The sequence below is a fragment of the Sphaerodactylus townsendi genome, linkage group LG17, assembly GCF_021028975.2.
Source record: "Sphaerodactylus townsendi isolate TG3544 linkage group LG17, MPM_Stown_v2.3, whole genome shotgun sequence".
Taxonomy (NCBI): Eukaryota; Metazoa; Chordata; class Lepidosauria; order Squamata; family Sphaerodactylidae; genus Sphaerodactylus; species Sphaerodactylus townsendi.
The window spans coordinates 342309-362695 of NC_059441.1; the positions used below are offsets into that span (position 1 = coordinate 342309).

At 49.1% G+C, this 20387-nt stretch overlaps 1 protein-coding gene across 4 annotated transcripts in view; it reads left to right on the forward strand.

Annotated features, from left to right (window-relative positions):
- GRAMD2A (GRAM domain containing 2A) overlaps positions 1-20387 on the forward strand; it is a 62732-nt gene that overhangs the window by 41366 nt on the left and 979 nt on the right. For all 4 annotated transcript variants that reach the window (XM_048481960.1, XM_048481962.1, XM_048481963.1 and 1 more), the window contains 8 exons: positions 5309-5381; positions 7055-7158; positions 10302-10400; positions 10582-10653; positions 13929-13991; positions 14747-14903; positions 16872-16974; positions 17303-17410. In XM_048481960.1, the coding sequence (XP_048337917.1) occupies positions 5309-5381; positions 7055-7158; positions 10302-10400; positions 10582-10653; positions 13929-13991; positions 14747-14903; positions 16872-16974; positions 17303-17410 (779 nt within the window). The remainder of the gene's footprint in view (positions 1-5308; positions 5382-7054; positions 7159-10301; positions 10401-10581; positions 10654-13928; positions 13992-14746; positions 14904-16871; positions 16975-17302; positions 17411-20387) is intronic.

Here is a 20387-nt window from a genome sequence, read left to right on the forward strand (position 1 = left end):
ATTGGCATCAGCCAGGCTGCTTAATGCAGCTTCGCTGGCTGCTAGGAGGAGAAGAAGAACCCAGGAAGATACCTGATCCTGGGTTAGATGGAATGCTTCATTGGGAAAGTTCTGCTTTTTTTTTTACAGGGGAAGGTATTCCACAGCCTCCCCAGCAATATTTGGAGCCCACCCTGTACTTGACATAGTTTGGTCACTGTTCTAAAAATAGACCATGACAGAAAGGCTGAAAGGTGAAATCAAACATTTTACAATCATTTGTGCATAGGAATTTGTTCATAGCTTTTTTTAGTCCGGCCCTCCAACAGTCTGAGGGACAGTAAACTGGCCCCCTGTTTAAAAAGTTTGGGGACCCCTGCCGTAGACCATCTGCTTTGCAGTACCAGAAGCAGCTACCTTGATATCCCTTCCTGCTGTTTCCCTTCCTGCCTTTGGCTTGACGTTCACTTAGTGACATCTGCTGTGTTTTTTTTTTTACCTTTCTTCGAGCACTCTGCATGCGTTGACAGCTTTACTGCAGCGGAATGCAGTTTTCTGCGGAAGGACTAAATGTATTTGCAACTGAATGCCGAGTTCCTGAAAAGCCCAGAATAGCCACCCTTGCATAGAAGAGGGAGGGGCCGATTGTTTGGAAACGGATGATTTGATGTCGGGGCCTCAAGCTATTCGTGTTCTTGATGGCTCTGATCAACCTCATCTCATAAGATTTACAGCCTCTGGCACGATCATGGGACTTTGCTTAGGGAGTTTGGCCTCAAAGGTCCGCGTGATTGGGTAGCTTAACACTGGTATCTCTAAGGGGCCCTTTCTGAGTTCAGACTTGGAAAAAGGGGCTTCTTGCATTCTTCACGAAGAGTGCACATTTCGGGATTGCTTAAGACCTGTTACTTTAAGAAGGAAGCCAGGTTGGTCTACTGTAGAAGATCTAAATCAGTGATGGCGAACCTTTTCGAGACCGAGTGCCCAAATTGCAACCCAACCTCCACTTATTTATCACAAAGTGCCAACACGGCAATTTAACCTGAATACTGAGTTTTTAGTTTAGAAAAAAACGGTTGGCTCCGAGGCGTGCGTTACTCAGGAGTAAGCTTGGTGAAGCAACTGTGCAATGCTTCAAATGGGTGAATCACGATCCTAGGAGGGTTTACTCAGAAGCAAGCCCCATTGCCAGCAACTGAGCTTACTCCCAGGTAAAGGATCATACCCAAGCCAGCCTAGATGTGTGTGTGTGTGTGTGGGGGGGGGGGTGATTTTCCACCCCCCTCCCACATAATGAACTCTGTGCAACGAAGAATTGCCTGCACAGAGAGGGCTCCTGAGAGTGCCACCCTCTGGCACACTCCATGCATTACATAGGAGTTAAACGCCACCACTGATCTAAATTTTAATTCAGTAGCACCTCAGAGACAGAAAGATTTTTGGGGTATAAGCTTTTGAGAGTCAACGCTACCTTTGTCAGGTATCTGATGAAGGGAGCGTTGACTCTTGAAAACTTATACCCTAAAAAAATCTCATGGGTCTCTGGGGTACTACTGGACTTGAGTCTAGCTCAGGGGTAGGGAACCTTTAACACTCAAAGAGCCATTTGGACCCTTTTTCCATGGAAAAAGAAAACACTTGGAGCCGCAAATAATTTTTGACATTTAAAATAAAGATAACACTATATATATAGGGGTTTTTTTAACCTTTTACTCCGCTCATTCTGAGAAGCACATGGATGCACCCGCCCTGCTGCCTGCAGGGCAGGCAAGGATGAAGCCGGCGGCTTGGCCTCGCTGGCCGCCGGGAAAGCGGCCACCCTGCTCCAACAGGGCGGGCTAGAGGGGAAGCCCGCACCGCGGCCCAGCCGACCATGGGCAGTTAGTGCGCCTGCCCTGCTGCCTGCAGGGCGGGCAAGGATGGGGTCGGCGGCTCGGCTCGTGGAGCCACAGTGGAAGGGCAGAAGAGCCGCATGCGGCTCTCGAGCTGCAGGTTCCCTACCCCTGGTCTAGCTCTTCCTGCCAGTTGGTTATGCTTTGACAGTTGAGAGGTACCAGGCATGCATTGTCGCTGTACAAATCTAAAATAATTTGGCACACCTTCGGAGTTTTAGTTCAAAAGACGGAAGTAGGACACACAAGATTCCAGTCGGTGAGTCCCGTTCAGTTTGAGAGTCCTCGTAAAGGCAGAAGCGCAGTTTTAGTTGATTCTGAAGTCGCTTCCACATGGGATGGGTTTGTGTGGTTTATTCATTACTGATATGGCTGCTAATAAAAGGCAGCATTTATAAAGCATCCAAGTGGCAGGTTTCCCTGCTCCAGCCCCCACATCAAAGGCCGCCCACCCCCTTCTCCTGGGTCACTGGGGCTTTGTTCTATATATATATCCCCTTCCTTTGTGGAGACATGCCTTTCCCTTTGTATCTCTGCAAGGGAAAGGGCTAGAAATTCTGCTTTTTTAAAAGACAGGAATTGTGCATTCAGAGAAGAAGAAGAAGAGTTTGGATTTATATCCCCCCTTTCTCTCCTGCAGGAGACTCAAAGGGGCTCACAATCTCCTTGCCCTTCCCCTCTCACAACAAACACCCTGTGAGGTAGGTGGGGCTGAGAGAACTCCGAGAAGCTGTGACTAGCCCAAGGTTACCCAGCTGGCGTGTATGGGTGTGCACAGGCTAATCTGAATTCCCCAGATAAGCCTCCACAGCTCAGGCGGCAGAGCGGGGAATCAAACCCAGTTCTCCAGATTAGAGTGTGCCTGCTTTTTACCACTACACCACACTGGCTCTCCTCTGCCACAGACCTCAGAAAGTGGCTGCCAATAGAACGGGATGCTGCTGAGCTACATGGCTTGATGCAACTTCATTGGACCAGTAAGGTCACCGATGCAACATGGCAACAAAGAAGGCTTCCTGGCAGTGGCGTACCGCCCATTGGGCAAAGTGGACAGTTGCCCAAGGCGCAGAAATTTTAAATCACATGGGGGCACCTGATTTCTAAGCCCCACCCACTCTGGCTAAGCCCCGCCCATTCAGTACAGTGGCCCACAAGCCACCAGAGGCAGAGCAGGAGGACGGGGAGCTCTGCCTCCAGTGAACTTGGGCTGGTGGGGCTGTCCGGGAAGGGTGAGTGCTGCGACTGGGCTACTCCGCCTGGGGGGGCTCAAACTCAGGTTTTGCCCAGGGCGCCAGTTTGCCTAGATCAGGGGTAGGGAACGTGCGGCTCTCCAGATGTTCAGGAACTACAATTCCCATCAGCCCCTACCAGCATGGCCAATTGGCCATGCTGACAGAGGCTGATGGGAATTGTAGTTCCTGAACATCTGGAGAGCTGCAGGTTCCCTACCCCTGGCCTAGATACACCACTGCTTCCTGGTCCACGTCACCTCTCTCCCAAACAAACGTGGGCTACTTCAGTGTCAGCACAAGTGCCACAGAATCCCCAGTTCCTCCAGATTAGATACACGGTACAGTGATATATTGAGCTTACAATATTCTACTGCTGATTTTTTTTTTAAATAAAAAGCCTGTCAGTGGTGGGTGTGAAAAATGGGTGCCGCAGGACAGTATCAGGGACCAGAAAATGTCTGTCTTGTGAGCAGGAAAATCTGAATTTTCCCACCTGCATGGCAGCCATCTAGGCTTCACTGAGATCTTTCTCAAAACTGTAGCAAAACAGACTTGAAGAAGAAGAAGAAGAGTTTGGATTTATATCCCCCCTTTTTCTCCTGCAGGAGACTCAAAGGGGCTTACAATCTCCTTGCCCTTCCCCCCTCACAACAAACACCCTGTGAGGTAGATGGGGCTGAGAGAGCTCCGAGAAGCTGTGACTAGCCCAAGGTCACCCAGCTGGCGTGTGTGGGAGTGCACAGGCTAATCTGAATTCCCCAGATCAGCCTCCACAGCTCAGGCGGCAGAGCTGGGAATCAAACCCGGTCCCTCCAGATTAGACACACGAGCTCTTAACCTCCTACGCCACTGCTGCTCAAAAGATCAAAAACCAGGGGAGCATCTCGACGCGCAAGAGTTCTTTTTTGGGGAAGCACGGAAAAACCCTTCTGCCCAACAGCATTGAGCCTGGGACAGAAAACCCCTCTGGAAATGACCTCAGTTGGGAGAGACTTCTCTCATCAGTATTCTCCTTCAGGTACGATTCAAGGTAGATCACGTGCCGTGGGCCAATTGGTAATGGGGTCACTTCATTCCTGCTTCTCAAATTGTGAGGCAGGCCTGACTTGTGGCGTAAGGAAGATCTGGAAGGGCACCGGGGCGGGTGGAGCCTCCTTTCTCTTGCCAACCGAGACGTCCCGCTTGGCAGAGATTCCTCCTGGGTTTAAATTGGACCTGTGGGGGCGAGCGCTCTCTATGACGCACTCCGTCATCAAAATGCAATTAGCTTCTGCTTTGCTATCGGGGCGGCTCCCCGCGAGGAGGAGTCAGAGACGGCTTGCCCTTTCCTTTGTAACGCTGTCGCTGGAATCGTTCCACGTAGCCGCGCACACGAGCCTCTGCACGTTCCGGTGAAGAATGGTGTCCTTGGAGAGGGAAGTTTAGAAGGAAGGAGAGGCCCCCCAAAGTCACGGATTTGGACTCTGCAAGTTCTTATTCTGCCAACAGATTTTGAGGCCCCTTTTCTGCTCCAGTCCCCTCGGAGCCATTTTCAAAGGAGTTTTCTTCCCTGCAAGATGTTCCCCCATTATTTTCCTCCTCGAGCAGGGAGTCCTCTGTTCGAGGTTTCTGCACTGGATCCACGAGCTGCTGTATTTTGTGTTTTGTTTCATTAAAAGAGTTGCGACTGGGAGAAAAAACCAAAACAGCAGTTGGTTGTGGTGGGTTTTCTGGGCTGTGTGGCTGTGGTCTGGTGCATCTTGTTCCTAACGTTTCACCTGCATCTGTGGCTGGCATCTTCAGAGGTGTATCACAGAGGGAAGTCTGTTACACACTGTGTCCAGAGAGAAGGGAATGTTTGGGGTATATATTGTCCATGTCCCAGGGTGGGGAACCAAGTTCCACCCAAACACTTGCTGATTGGTTCCTCACCCTGGGACATGGACAATATATACCCCAAACATTCTCTCTGGACACAGTGTGTAACAGACTTCCCTCTGAAGATGCCAGCCACAGATGCAGGCGAAATGTTAGGAACAAGATCCACCAGACCACGTCCACACAGCCCGGAAAACCCACCAGAACCAGTTGAATCTGGCCGTGAAAGCCTTCGACAATATATAAAACAGCAGTGTCTAAGATTATCATTTGACGTCCATGTACTGGTGGGATCCTTGGGAGCATGGCTGTGATTTCCTGACTCCTCTTCTCTTGTTTGATTCCTAGGCTCCAAATAAGTACAATTCCCAGTACCACAAGTTATTCAAGGACATCCCTACGGAGGAGAGTGTTCTGAAAGGTGAGTGGGGGACAGTGGGAACAGAAAGTACAAGATGCCACCTTGTGGCAAAGAGGGGAAAGTGCATGTTCCGAGTCATTCCTGGGCTGGAGATATTTTCAGAGAAGGTGAAGGTGATATGGCTGTTGCTTCCCAGGTGCACACTTTTTTATTTCCCCGTGCCATCTTTCTTCAAAAGGGCTTTGCAAGTTTTTAAAGCATGCAAAGAGACCAGAAAAACCTGAGAGCAGAAATGAAAGTCAGAGAGAGTCAGCGTGGTGTCGTGGTTAAGAGCAGGTGCGCTCTAATCTGGAGAACAGGGCTTGATTCCCCGCTCTGCCACTTGAGCTGTGGAGGCTCATCTGGTGAACCAGAATAGCTTGTGCACTCCAACACATGCCAGCTGGCTGACCTTGGGCTAGTCGCAGTTCTTTGGAGCTCTCTCAGCCCCACCCACCTCACAGGGTGTTTGTTGTGGTGGGGGGGGGGGGGAGGAAGGAGATTGTAAGCCCCTTTGACTCTCCTTACAGGAGAGAAAGAGAGGATATAAATACAAACTCTTCTTCCTCTTCCTGAGATCTGGTGCCTGAGATTAATTAACTAGATATGCCAGGACCGTCTACATGAAGGTGCGTGTTCTGCTGTTGAACCACAAGCCTTCTCCTTCCCTTGGACTGGAGGATGTCCCTTTGAGACTACAATGCGCCCAACTCTGCTAGTGGATCATGCCTAGGAATTCACTTAATTTGCAAAATCAAATTAATCTGGAGAACCGGGTTTGATTCCCCGCTCTGCCACTTGAGCTGTGGAGGCTTATGTGGGGAACCAGATTAGCCTGTACACTCCAACACACGCCAGCTGGGTGACCTTGGGCTAGTCGCAGTTCTTTGGAGCTCTCTCAGCCCCACCCACCTCACAGGGTGTTTGTTGTGGAGGGAGGGAAGGGAAAGGGGATTGTAAACCCCTTTGAGTCTCCTTACAAGAGAGAAAGGGCTCCTCCTTCTCCTCCTCCTCCTCCTTCTTCACCACCACCACTCCCTGAGTATTTACATTGTGAAATTCACAGCCAGTGGATGCAGCCATGGCCACAAGATGGTTTAAAAAGAGGGCGTGACAGGTAAATGGTGGAAGGCAAGGTCTGTCGATGACTACTGGCTGAGAGGACTAAAAGCAACCTTCATATTCAGAGGCAGAAAATACCATTGAAGGGAGTAGCATCAGGAAGAACCTTGAACCACCATGCCTTCTAAATCACTTTTTGGGCCATTGTGATACAGGATGCTGGAGCAGATGGATCACTGGGCTGATCTGGCAGGGCTTTTTCATTAGGTGTGTGCAGCACAGGTAAATAGTGCACCTGTCATATCACCTTGGCTCCTCTGAAGAACTGGCAAGCTACTTTCTCACCTTCATTCTCCTTACCAATTCAGTGCTGGCTGAACTGGGACTGTTTCTGCTTATATGGACAAAAGACTCACTGCAGGCTGTGTTGCCGTTGCAGTTTTCTTGTCCCGTGTGGTGATCAGTGGAGGATTTGGGGAGGAGGGGCTTGGGGTGACGGGCAACACTCATTCCTTGACGTTGATGCCCAAAAGCTGCTCCGTTGGAGCTGAGCAATTGACTTGGTCCGTGTCTGGGATTTTGGAGTCTGGTTTAGAGATTAAAGCTGCCGCAATCCTCCTGTTTCGTTGCAGTCTGCTCCTGCGCCCTCCAGAGAGACATCCTCATCCAAGGCCGGCTCTACATTTCCCCAAACTGGCTCTGTTTCTATGCAAACCTTTTTGGAAAAGATATCAAGGTAAGCTAGCAGCAGCGAGGGCAAAGCAGGTGGTTTGTTACAGAACTTGGTGTGAATTTGGAAGAACTGCGTGGAGGGCAGGCCACCAAAACCTGTATGCACCACCTCTGTGGTGACTGAAGAGTTTGGATTTATATCCCCCCTTTCTCTCCTGCAAGGAGACTCAAAGGGGCTGACAATCTCCTTGCCCTTCCCCCCCCGCCAACAAACACCCTGTGAGGTGGGTGGGGCTAAGAGAGCTCCAAAGAACTGCGACTAGCCCAAGGTCCCCCAGCTGGCATGTGTTCGGAGTGCACAAGCTAATCTGGTTCCCCAGATAAGCCTCCCCAGCTCAAGTGGCAGAGTGGGGAATCAAACTCGGTTCTCCAGATCAGAGTGCACCTGCTCTTAACCACTACACCACGCTGGATGCAGTGACCGAAATTCAGATTCGCTGCTTGAAAATAAATAAATGAGGGACTCTGAAAAGGAAGGTTGAGGGAGAGGACAGTAGCCAGCAAGAGAAACATGGCAGAAGGCTTCTGTCTAACACAGTTGGGTGGAAACCTGTCCGTCTTTGCGGTCAAAAGGTTTGTGCAGCCGCGGTTGGAGGCTGGACTCTGCCATAGGTCATGGGGTGTCAGACCACACCAGCAACTTTCCATGGCTGATTTGAGTGGGAAAGCTCCTAATTCTTGTGCAGTCATAGTCCGGATGGAAAAGGTGTAAGGCAGTGGTGGCGAACCTTTGGCACTCCAGGATGTACACATCAGGACTACTCAGCATAATTTGCCATGCTTGCAGCCCTACCAGCATGGGAAATTGTAGTCCATGCTTGCGAGACTGATCTGGAGTGATCCAAAGCGTTCACAAGGATTCACCACGGGTGTAAGGTCACCACTATCTCTAAGAGTGCAATGTCAACACCAGCCTAAATACTAAGAAATACACACCTTGCACTCTGGCTGTATCCAATCTTATATATCGATCTTACATATAATTAATCAACTTAACACTTCTACTTGTATTTACATTTCCTCCATTTTACTGACAGAGTTCTTCAAGATACAATATAAGTCTTCCAACATTTATAACTAAACATCAATAACCACTTAGTCCATTCAATTCCTGCCAATCCTTTTTTCAGAGACAAAGCTTCAGTTTCATATAGTCCATATTCCATATTCATATAGTCCATATTTCTTAGTATAAAGGTGTAAGGTCACCTGGTGGAAGCAAACACTTTTTTTTTGGCCTGTATGTTTATTTCTCTGTATATTTAAGCCTTAAAGCTAAAATGCTTTCGAGGCAAAGGCCGTCTCTGTGGCGAATGGGAGAATCCACCTCTGCTTTCCAGTCTCCCTACGAGACTTGTACCTTTTTGGAAGTGATCTGCTCAATGCCACAGTTGGATCGGGAACTTCCTCCTATTTTTAGCACAGACTTCCTTTAAAAAAAGCCCAGCTATTCATATCAGACGCTCTGCCTATTTAGATGAAGATAAAACAGGAAGCAGGCTGCTTTAACTCCCCAAATTCTCCCGCTGGTTGATCGAGTTTGGGTGCTGTAGCTTTGAAGGTTGTAAGAAGAGCTTCGACAGCCGCTATCAGGCTGGCACTTTCTGTGGTGATCCTCTGAAGATGCCAGCCACAGATGCAGGCGTAAACGCCAGGGAGAGAATGCTGCTAGAACACGGCCAGACAGCCCCGGAAACCACAGCACTTCCAGTTATTCCGCCGGAAAGCCTTCAGCTGGACAATATTATTATTCGGGGCCGTGAAAGCCTTCGCTTGGCATCCCTGTGTTGTTTTTCACAGCACCCTTGAACTTCTTATGCGACTGCCTGGATCATTTCCTTTGCTCTATCGGAGGCCGATATGTTTGCTTTTCCCGCCTACATCCTGGACACTGAGTACTGACTTCTAACCCCGAGGTCCTTCTTGGACCATCAAACAATCTTTAAAGCTGTGAAGGGATTATTATTTATTTCTGGGGAGTAATCTGGCTGACCAAACACTCATGGTGACCAGCTGTTCTCAACCCAGTCGCGACTTTGGGGCTGGAGACCCTTTTCACAGGGTCACCAAGACTCTCTCTGCCTCAGTGTTCTCCATCTGTAAAATGGATAAAAGGTAGGTTTGGGGGTCACCACAACATGAGGAACTGTATTAAGGGGTCACGTCATTAGGAAGGTTAAGAACCACTGCACTAGACGGATGCATTTTGGCACTAGGAGTGTTCGCTGCCTCGCTTCTGCCTATCTGAGAAAAACCTTTTCCGAACAGGATAATTGTTGACGAACAAACCCTTTGGCTGGGACTCACATTTCCTGGAGAGTGCTTGAGGTTGCAGCCTGGAGCATGTGAAATCTAGGCCTAAAGAAATCAATGTGATTTACATTTAAGTAAAAAGGGTCAGAACATTTCTCTTCTGCAGATAATGGTCACCAGCGCCCCTGGAGCAGCAGTGGCGTAGCAGGTTAAGAGCTCGTGCATCTAATCTGGAGGAACCGGGTTTGATTCCCAGCTCTGCCGCCTGAGCTGTGGAGGCTTACCTGGGGAATTCAGATTATCCAAACACCTCAAGACACGCCATCTGTCTGGTGACCTTTGGGCTAGTCAGCTAGCTAGCCTCGGAGCCTCTTAGCTCCTGGGCTTCACAGGGTGTTTGTTGTGAGGGGGGAAGGGCAAGGAGATTGTCAGCCCCTTTGAGTCTCCTGCAGGAGAGAAAGGGGGGATATAAATCCAAACTCTTCTCTTCTTCTTCTCTGTTGTTCTCTCCTTCCATTTGTGCAGCACCTGCTAGCTTCTATTATGGTATTACCGCTGTTTTTAATGAAATTTAGTATATTTTAACGATGGAGCTTCTATGGGTTGCTGTTGTTTTAATTGTATAGTTTTGCTCCCGAACTTGTTTTGTATTAGTCTGTTGTACACTACTAGAGCTCGGGTAGAATTGCGTTTTCCAGATACCATTAGGACTATATTCTATCAGCTTACCAGCATGGCCAATTGGCCATGCTGACAGAGGCTGATGGGAATTGTAGTTCCTGAACATCTGGAGAGCCGCAGGTTCCTACCCCTGCCCTAGGGGATAGGGCGGTATAAAAATCTAAATAATAAATAAATAAATAAATAAATAAAACGTTTTCTTTTCCATTTGAGGTGGTCATTCCCGTCGTCTCCGTCCAGTTGATCAAGAAGCACAAAACGGCCCGGTTGTTGCCCAACGGATTGGCTATCACCACCAACGCGAGCAGAAAGGTGAGCAACGTGGACCAACTGTGGGACTGACCGGATTTAGATTTTCGTACTCACTACACTGGTGACTCTGTGAATTTAGGACTTTTGGGGGCGGAAGGGGTGCCCCCTGCCCGGCCTCCCATCCTACAAACTTTTTTTCCTCCTTTCATGACTTTCTAAAAACTTCCTTTTTTCTTTCCAGTACATCTTTGTGTCCCTGATCTCAAGAGACAGTGTGTACGATGTGTTACGGAGAGTCTGTACCCACCTGCAGGTAACCCCCACGCAAAAGTCCTAGCCCAAACAAACTATCAGTCACTATCTGGAGAACATTTCATTCCCTTCTTGATAAGCCAGCAAAGTGGCACACGTGGAGATTCCTTTGTTCACTTTTCAGCAGGCTCGCCTTGTCTTATTGGTCAGTCCATAAAGTGGACACAGAGCTGTATTATATAGCTCAGCCACACAACTGTATTCTATAACTGACCACAAGCTTCAGGCCTATGGAGATGGGAGCAGCAAGGGCCAGGCTTCGATCCAGCAGTGACGTAGTGGTTAAGAGCAGGTGCACTCTAATCTGGAGAACCGGGTTTGATTCCCGGGCCTGCCCCCCCTTTGAGCTGTGGGAGGCTTATCTGGGGAACCAGGGACAGCTGGTGCACTCCAACACATGCCAGCTGGGTGACCTTGGGCTAGTCACAGTTCTTTGGAGCTCTCTCAGCCCCACTTACCTCACAGGGTGTTTGTTGTTGGGGGGAGGGAAGGGCATTGTAAGCCCCTTTGAGTCTCCATACAGGAGAGAAAGGGGGTAATATAACTCTGGCAGGAGCTAATGTGAATTGTAGTCCATGAACATCTGGAGTGCCATAGATTTGCCACCACTGACATGTACAGTTTCTAGGGGGGAAATAAAGAAAATGGAACCATTTTGCCTGTGTGGCTTTTATTGACAAGTTGTGCTTATGTGGCGCCTCCCAAATCTCCGCTAGGGAACGCTTTCTCCGCCCCACCGTCAGCTGACAACTTTTTAACTGGGATTGTTGGGGCTCAAACCTCCCCCTTTTTTGCGTGCAAAATGTGTGCTTTTTGACCGAGCCGTAGTTCCTTGTTCCATTCAGGGGCTTGTGAGGCTCTTCCCGGCTTTCTTAAAAGCTCAGCCAAACTCCCATAGAGAAATAGATTCTGGCTCTTGTTTCGTGATGTGGAGCCATTTGTCATTCCCCGATGAAGTGAAGCCAACCTGATTGGAATGCATTGGCCTGAATGGTGCGCCTGGATATTATTTATAAGTTCGCCATGGCAACACTTAAAGTTTTGGCACGAGGAGGGTTCTGTATTGAACTTTTTAGTCTCTGGGATAAATGCCATGGTTTTAAAAAGAACCCTTGTAGAAAAAGAAGCCTCCAGCCTGCTTTGTTGATGATCAATGAAAGTAGCCCCATTACGCCCAGTTCTGTCACCCAAAGAAATCCTCTTATTACATAAATAAACATAGAGCATAGCTGTGACCTACAGCTACGGGGCTAAAGAAAAGTGTAGTTAGCATTTTTTTAATGGTCGTTCTATTAAAAGTACTTCCTTTCTGGACACCAGCCAGATATTAGAACAGTGATGGCGAACCTATGGCACGGGTGACAGAGGTGGCACCTATCTCTGTGGGCAGCACAGAAATAGAGTTTTGTCAAATTGCCCCCCCCCACATCTAGGCTGGCCTGGGCTGCTGGGCTCGATTATTAGCATTAAACCTAATTTTGGGGAAGCAATATAGGTAACCCTGTTAAGCACTGTTAAACCCCACTGATTTTCATGCAAATAAATAAAGTGCGATCCTTTACCTGGGAGTAAGCTTGGTTGCTGGCAATGGGGCTTGCTTCTGAGTAAACCCTCCTAGGATCATGATTCACCCATTCGAAGAGTTGCATGGTTGCTTCAAAGCAACGCCACCGACTACCACCAAGCTTACTCCTGAGTAACACACGCCTCAGAGCCAAACGTTTTTTCTAAACTAAAACCTCAGTATTCAAGTTAAATTGCCATGTTGGCACTTGGTGGTAAATAAGTGGGTTTTGGGTTACAGTTTGGGCACTCGGTCTCGAAAAGGTTCGCCATCACTGTATTAGAAGCTAACGGGTTTAGTGTGCCAAATTCTATGGTAAAACCATCCCTAACCCTGAGTGAGAATGTTACCATTCTTACTGCACCGAAGACAGAATTGGCTGAGCAAGTACTGGACCCCAAACTGCAAGATCTAAGTTGTTCTGTCAGTCTTTGGGGGGTCGGGCCATTGAAGGTGCCACTTGGCCAAGGGCTCCATATTCCATTCAAAATTTGGGGCTCCCACTCCGATTTTTTGCAGATGGAGGTTGGAACTGCTGTTGTTACCGCGCTTACCTTGGTATTTAAAAATGTCGTTTTATTGATCATGATTTAATGTGATTGTTTTATTGGTTGTACATCACCCAGAGCCCTTTGGGATGGGGCAGTATATTAAATCTGATACATAAACAAAAATAAATAAATCATTGGGGTTCAAGACCTTGAGGGAGGACAGGGTTGGGAGGGTCTTCAGGAGGAACCAGGAATTATTTATTCGCTTCGTTTATACTCCCAACGTCCTCCCCAGTCAGGACCCAAAGGGGCTGACATACTTCTGGTTTTTCCTCACAACGACCCTGCAAGATAGGTTAGACGGAGATCGAATAATTGGTCCAAGGTCACTCAGCAAGTTTCAGTGGCAGAGTGGGGACTCGGACCTGGTGGCCCCACATCCTAGAAGAGAAGAAGAAGTTTGGATTTATATCCCCCCTTTCTCTCCTGCAAGGAGACTCAAAGGGGCTGACAATGTCCTTGCCCTTCTCCCCTCACAACAAACGCCCTGTGAGGTGGGTGGGGCTGAGAGAGCTCCGAGAAGCTGTGACGAGCCCAAGGTCACCCAGCTGGCGTGTGTGGGAGTGCACAGGCTAATCTGAATTCCCCAGACAAGCCTCCACACCTCAGGCGGCAGAGCTGGGAATCAAACCCGGTTCCTCCAGATTAGATACACGAAAGCTTTTAACTCCTAATGCACTATAGTCAAGGTAAGGGCAATCCTATGGCACTCCAGATGCGTTCATATGGACTGCTAATTCCCATCAGCTCTGCAAGTTCACAGATGGTGGTTTGCAGTAGGTGTGGCGACTTTATCTAGTTAGCAGGGCTCATAACCTCCCATCAGCCCCTGGCAGCATGGCCAATTGGCCGTGCTGGCAGAGGCTGATGGGAATTGTAGTCCATAACAGCTGGAGTGCCAAAGGTTCGCCAACACAGGCCTATAGGTTCGCCATCACTGGCCTAATCTGACACTCTTAACGATGTGGAGTGCAGAACTTTAATTCACTGTGAACAACCCAATCAGGCATCTCTGCTGGGCATGCTCCAAATGTGTCGGCTACACATCCAAGATCCTTGATTCAAGAGTTGCCAGCAGGCCTACCGCAGGCCTTTCGGTCCTCAGAGGACCCGCCTCTGGCCACGGGCAAGTCGCGTCATTTGCATCTTTGTCTTCGGCAGGTCTCGAGCAAAAAGAGTCTGAGCTTGAAAGAGCTGACGGAAGAGCCGGACACGGTGTCGCTGGTAAGACCCAGATCCCCACGTGCAGAAATCAAACCACCCCAACTTACATCGGTGTCCGCAACGGGATGGATAATTTCTACCCCAGTGGTATGGCTTAATCGGCGTGATGGCACGGTGCCAGAGGTGGCATCTAGGGAGCCCTCTCTAGGGCACGTGGGTAAACAGAAGCCCCCCCCCCCCCCCCCCCCCCACATCTAGGCTGGCCTGGGCCACTAGGCTCGATTATTAGCATTAAACCTAAGACCTAGTTTTGGGGAAGCAGTGTAGGTAACCCTGTTAAGCGCAGTTAAACCCCACTGATTTTCATGCGAAGAACTAAAGTGTGATCCTTTTCCTGGGAGTAAGCTCGGTTGCTGGCAATGGGGCTTGCTTCTGAGTAAACCCTCCTGGGGTCATGATTTACCCATTAGAAGAGTTGCACGATTGCTTCAAAGCAAAGCCACCGACTACCACCAAGCTTACTCCTGAGTAACGCACGCCTCGGAGCCAACCGTTTTTTCTAAACTAAAACCTCAGTATTCAGGTTAAATTGCCGTGTTGGCACTTTGCGATAAATAAGTGGGTTTTGGGTTGCAGTTTGGGCACTCGGTCTCGAAAAGGTTCGCCATTACTGCCCTACCCCGTCCTTTAGCTCCATCTTGCAAAATTTGGCGCTTTCCTCCGGCTTGAGTCGCTCTTCCGTTGGTGGGCTGACGGTTCGGTTAAAGCCTTGTCGCTTTCCGTGGTCGGTGACTCGCGTCCTGTGCTTTCCACAGGAGGTGATTGTCCCTGAAGTGAAGTGGAGGAAAGGCTCCCCGGCGACGCTCTCGCTGGCCCTCCCGGACGCGGGCTTCCAGTGCATCCACCGGGCTTCCATCAGCAGCCTCAGCACCAAGGAGAGTTCGTGCAACTCTGAAGAGCCTCTGATATCAGGTAGCGGGAGGGGCTGTGGTTCAGTGGCAGAGTGCCTGTTTTGCATGCATGAGGTCCCAGGTTCAATTCCAGGCAGCTCCAGTTAAAAGGATCGGGGATCGAGTGGTGTGAAAGGCCTGTCCCCGAGACCCTGGAGAGAGGCTGCCGGTCTGAATAAAGAATGCCAACCTGGTGTAATCCAGTACAAGGCAGCTTTGTGTGTATTTGTGTGTTATGTGTAGGACCAGGGGTATCGCAGTCCTTGGCTGGGAACTGCTCTCCCCCTCCCTCGCCTCCCTTGCATGCCACCCCTCATTCCATCCCATCCCCTCCCTCACTCCCCTTCCCTTGCATGGCACCCCTCCCCATCCCTCTCCTACAGACATTTCATAGATCAGTGGTGGTGAACCTATGGCACGGGTGCCAGAAGTGGCACCCAGAGCCCTCTCTGTGGGCACGTGCAAACAGAGTCCCCCCCCCCCCCCACAAACACATCTAGGCTGGTCTGGGCAACTGGGCTTGATTATTAGCATTAAACCTAAGACCTAGTTTTAGGGAAGCAGTGTAGGTGACCCTGATAAGCCCTGTTAAACCCCACTGATTTTCATGTGAAGAACTAAAGCGCGATCCTTTACCTGGGAGCAAGCTTGGTTGCTGGCAATGGGGCTTGCTTCTGAGTAAACCCTCCTAGGGTTGTGATTCACCCATTGGAAGAGTTGCATGGTTGCTGCAAAGCAGAGCCACCGACTACCACAAAGCTTATTCCTGAGTAACACACGCCTCAGAGCCAACTGTTTTTTTCTAAACAAAAACCTCAGTATTCAGGTTCAATTGCCGTGTTGGCACTTTGCGTTAAACAAGTGGGTTTTGGGTTGCAATTTGGGCACTCGGTCTCGAAAAGGTTCGCCATCACTGTCATAGATGAACTATTTATGGTGGTGAAGGATCACACAATAGTGAACTCCCTGCTTAACTGACTTAATTCTTTACATGACACTATCCAATTTATCAGTTTGAAAAATTCTAATGGATTACCATTCTCTGGGATGTTCAAATGCATTGCCCGGCCTGACCACTCTTTCTATTTATTTTTATTTATCTTCAAATTTATATACCGCCCCTTCCCCTAAGGGATCTAGGCGGTGAACATCAAAATTAATAACAATATGTGAAACAATTAAGAACATAAGAACTAGCCTGCTGGATTAGGACCAGAAGTTCATATCCGTTCAGCACTTCAGTTAGGCTCGCAGGAGTCAGGTGCCTTTGGGATTATCATTTGTAGGAGGTGAAAGTTAGGGCCTTTTGCAGCAGCTGCTCCTGAGTTATCTGGTGCCTGTTATAAGGCATTTGCAATCTCAGATCAAAGAGGATCAAGATTGGTAGCCATAGATTGACTTCTCCTCCACAAATCTGTCCAAGCCCCTTTTTAAAGCTATCCAGGTGAGTGGCCTCCTGTGGCAGCATGTTCCAAACAGCAATCACAGGTTGCGTGAAGAAGTGTTTCCTTTTATTAGTCCTAATATTATAAACAATACATAAATAACATGGGCTCCTTAAGCCATAACAACAACATTAAAACCGTAAAATACAGCGTTATCGCCTTTTGGATTCACCCCCCCCCCCCTCCTGTACGGAGATTCAAGGCGGCTTACAAACGCCTTCCTTTCCTCTCCCCACAACGGACACTGTGCGGTAGGTGGGGCTGAGAGAGTTCTGAGAGAACTGTGACTAGCCCAAGGTCACCCAGCAGGGATGTAGGAGTGTTGAAACACATCTATTTCACCAGATAAGCCTCCGCCACTCAGGTGGAGGAGCGGGAGAACAAACCCAGTTCACCAGATAGGTGTTCGCCACTCGTGTTGGAGGAGTGGGGAATCAAACCTGGTTCTCCAGATCAGAGTCCACCTGCTCTTGACCACTACGCCACGCCAGTTGTCCTGTTGTGCCTATGATACATACATCTTTCTGTCTCTGCTGTTGTTCCAGAGAGTGCAATAAACACCGAAGAGGAGGAGCTAGAGGTGGAGCAGAGCTACAGAGCCGAGCTGAGGGCGTCGGATTACCAGTTGCTGAAAGTCTTCCTTGTGTTGTAAGTCGGTTAGTCTGGACCCAGCGCCTGCACCGAAAGCCACAAGCAGAACGCTAAATGTAAACTAGTTCAGCTCCGTTTGCAAAATGGAACCTGGTGTGGTTGGGGGAGGAGTCTGCTTTTCTGCCAGTCCAGGATTTTCTAGTCTGATGCTGCAAAATTATTCTCCCTCCTTTGTCCCCACCAGGTATGTGTGTGTTTAAAATTCCTTGCTCGGCTTTTATGCCAATTGGCCGTGCTGGCAGGGGCTGATGGAAATTGTAGTCCATGAACATCTGGAGAGCCGCAGGTTGCAGACTACTGATCTAAACACTGTCTTTGCTCTCAGGATCTGCCTCCTGGTCGTGTCCTCCTCCTATCTGGCATTCCGCATCTTCCGCCTGGAACAACAGCTCTGCTCTTTGAATCGGGACTATCTCTCCCGCGTGCCCCAGAGGTAGGGAGGCTCCGAAAGGGCTCAGAGGACCCATTCTCAGTGCCTGGGAACTGGGGAGTCTGTGTTTACACTGTAGTAGCCCACGTTTGTTTGGGAGGGAGGTGACGTGGACCAGGAAGCAGTGGCGTATCTAGGCAAACTGGCGCCCTGGGCAAAACCTGAGTTTGAGCCCCCCCAGGCGGAGTAGCCCAGTCGCAGCACTCACCCTTCCCGGACAGCCCCACCAGCCCAAGTTCACCGCAGGCAGAGCTCCCCGTCCTCCTGCTCTGCCTCTGGTGGCTTGTGGGCCACTGTACAGAATGGGCGGGGCTTAGCCAGAGTGGGTGGGGCTCAGAAATCAGGTGCACCCATGTGATTTAAAATTTCTGCGCCTTGGGCAACTGCCCACTTTATAAAGCAGTGGTAAGCGATCACATTCTGGAGTCTCGTGTCCAGTTCTTGGTCAGCCTCCGATCTCAAAAAAAGGATATTGAAGAGATAGAAAAAAGTGCAGAGAAGGGCAACAAGGATGATTGAGGGACTGGAGCACCTTCCTTATGAGGAGAGGATGCAGCGTTTGGGACTCTTTAGTTTGGAGAGGAGACGGCTGAGGGGGGATATGATTGAAGTCTATAAAATTATGCATGAGGTAGAAAATGTTGACAGAGAGAGAGAACTTCTTCTCTTTCTCACAATACTAGAACCAGGGGGCATTCATTGAAAATGCTGGGGGGAAGAATTAGGACTAATAAAAGGAAACACTTCTTCACGCAACGTGTGATTGGTGTTTGGAATATGCTGTCACAGGAGGTGGTGATGGCCACTAACCTGGATAGCTTTAAAAAGGGCTTGGACAGATTTATGGAGGAGAAGTCGATCTATGGCTACCAATCTTGATCCTCTTTGATCTGAGATTGCAAATGCCTTAACAGACCAGGTGCTCAGGAGCAACAGCCGCAGAAGCCATTGCTTTCACCTCCTGCATGTGAGCCCCCAAAGGCACCTGGTGGGCCACTGTGAGTAGCAGAGAGCTGGACTAGATGGACTCTGGTCTGATCCAGCTGGTTTCTTATGTTCTATGTTCACTTTGCCCAATGGGCGGTACGCCACTGCCAGGAAGCCTTCTTTGTTGCCATGTTGCATCGGTGACCTTACTGGTCCAATGAAGTTGCATCAAGCCATGTAGCTCAGCAGCATCCCGTTCTATTGGCAGCCACTTTCTGAGGTCTGTGGCAGAGGAGAGCCAGCGTGGTGTAGTGGTAAAAAGCAGGCGCACTCGAATCTGGAGAACCAGGTTTGATTCCCCACTCTGCCATTTGAGCAGTGGGGGCTTATCTGGGGAACCAGATTAGCTGGTGCACTCCAACACATGCCAGCTGGGTCATCTTGGGCTAGTCACAGTTCTTTGGAGCTCTCTCAGCCCCACCCACCTCCCAGGGTGTTTGTTGTGGTGGGGATGGGGAGGAAGGAGATTGTAAGCCCCTTTGAGTCTCCATACAGGAGAGAAAGGGAGGATATAAAGCCTTCCCCTTCCCTTGGACTGGAGGATGGCCCTTTGAGACGACAATGCGCCGAACTCTGCTTGTGGATCACGCCTAAGAATTCACTTAATTTGCAAAATCAAATTCCACTTCTGAACATATTGTTCTTTCACAGGATTGGGGTTTGGGACTTTGAGACACTTTAAATCAATTGGGAGATGCAAGGGAGTTTCCCATTCTTTAGCTTGATAAAACTCTCCTCAGCCCCCACCCACCTAATCTACAGGGAAAAGAGTTTGTTAGCCCCTTTGAGTCTCCTACAGGAGAGAAAGGGGGATATAAATCCAAACTCTTCTTCTACTGAATCAATTTTTTAAAAAACAAAGAGCCGGGAGAGTCTGCAATTTTAGGCTGCATTTAAATACCCTGTTTCCCCGAATATAAGACATCCCCGGAAAATAAGTACTGATAGTAGAGGGTTTCTGCCGGTAAGTGTGTGGAAATATAAGGCATCCCCCCTAAAAAAAGTAAGACGTGAAAGTAAAAGTTTTTTTTTGTTTGGAAGCATGCCCACTCTGACCTAACAGAATGTACAGAAATATAAGACATCCCTCTAGGTGAAAATAAGACATAGCGCATCTTTGGGAGCAAAAAAATCAATATAAGACACTGGCTCCTTAGTATTCAAAACACGGTATGCACTCTTCCATGCCAGACAGAAAGCCAGTAACATGGCTTAGATGCAACTTCATTGGAAGTTGACAAGGTGTCCAGTTCCTAGGTCAGCCAGATCTCAAAAAAAGGATATTGAGTGAGATAGAAAAAAGTGCAGGAGAAGGGCAACAAGGATGATTGAGGGACTGGAGCGCCTTCTTCCCAGCGAGGGGAGAGGGCTGGGCAGTGCTTTGGGACTCTTTAGTTTGGGAGAGGAGTAGGCTGAGGAGATGGATAAGGATTGAAGTCTACAAGTGGGGCTCAATTCATGCATGAGGGTAGAAAATGCCTAATGGAGAGAACTTTTCTCTCTCTTTCTCACAAATTTTACTAGAACCAGGGGGGCATTCATTGAAAATGCAATTGTGGGAAGAATTAGGGATCGTTAATAAAAAGGAAACACTTCTTCACGCAACGTGTGATTGGTGTTTTGGGAATATATGCCGCCACAGGAGGTGGTGATGGCCACTCCACTAAACCTGGGAGTTAGGGCTTTAAAAGGGGCTTGGACAGATTTATGGAGGAGAAGTCGATCTATGGCTACCAATCTTGATCCTCCTTGATCTGAGATTGCAAATGCCTTAACAGACCAGGTGATCGGGAGCAACAGCCACAGAAGGCCATTGCGTTCACATCCTGCATGTGAGCTCCCAAAGGCACCTGGTGGGCCACTGCGAGTAGCAGAGAGCTGGACTACATGGACTCTGGTCTGATCCAGCTGGCTTGTTCTTATGTTCTTATGACCAGTAAGGTCACCGATGCAACAGGGCAGTCAGATTTCCCTGCGGGATTGGTCTACGTCC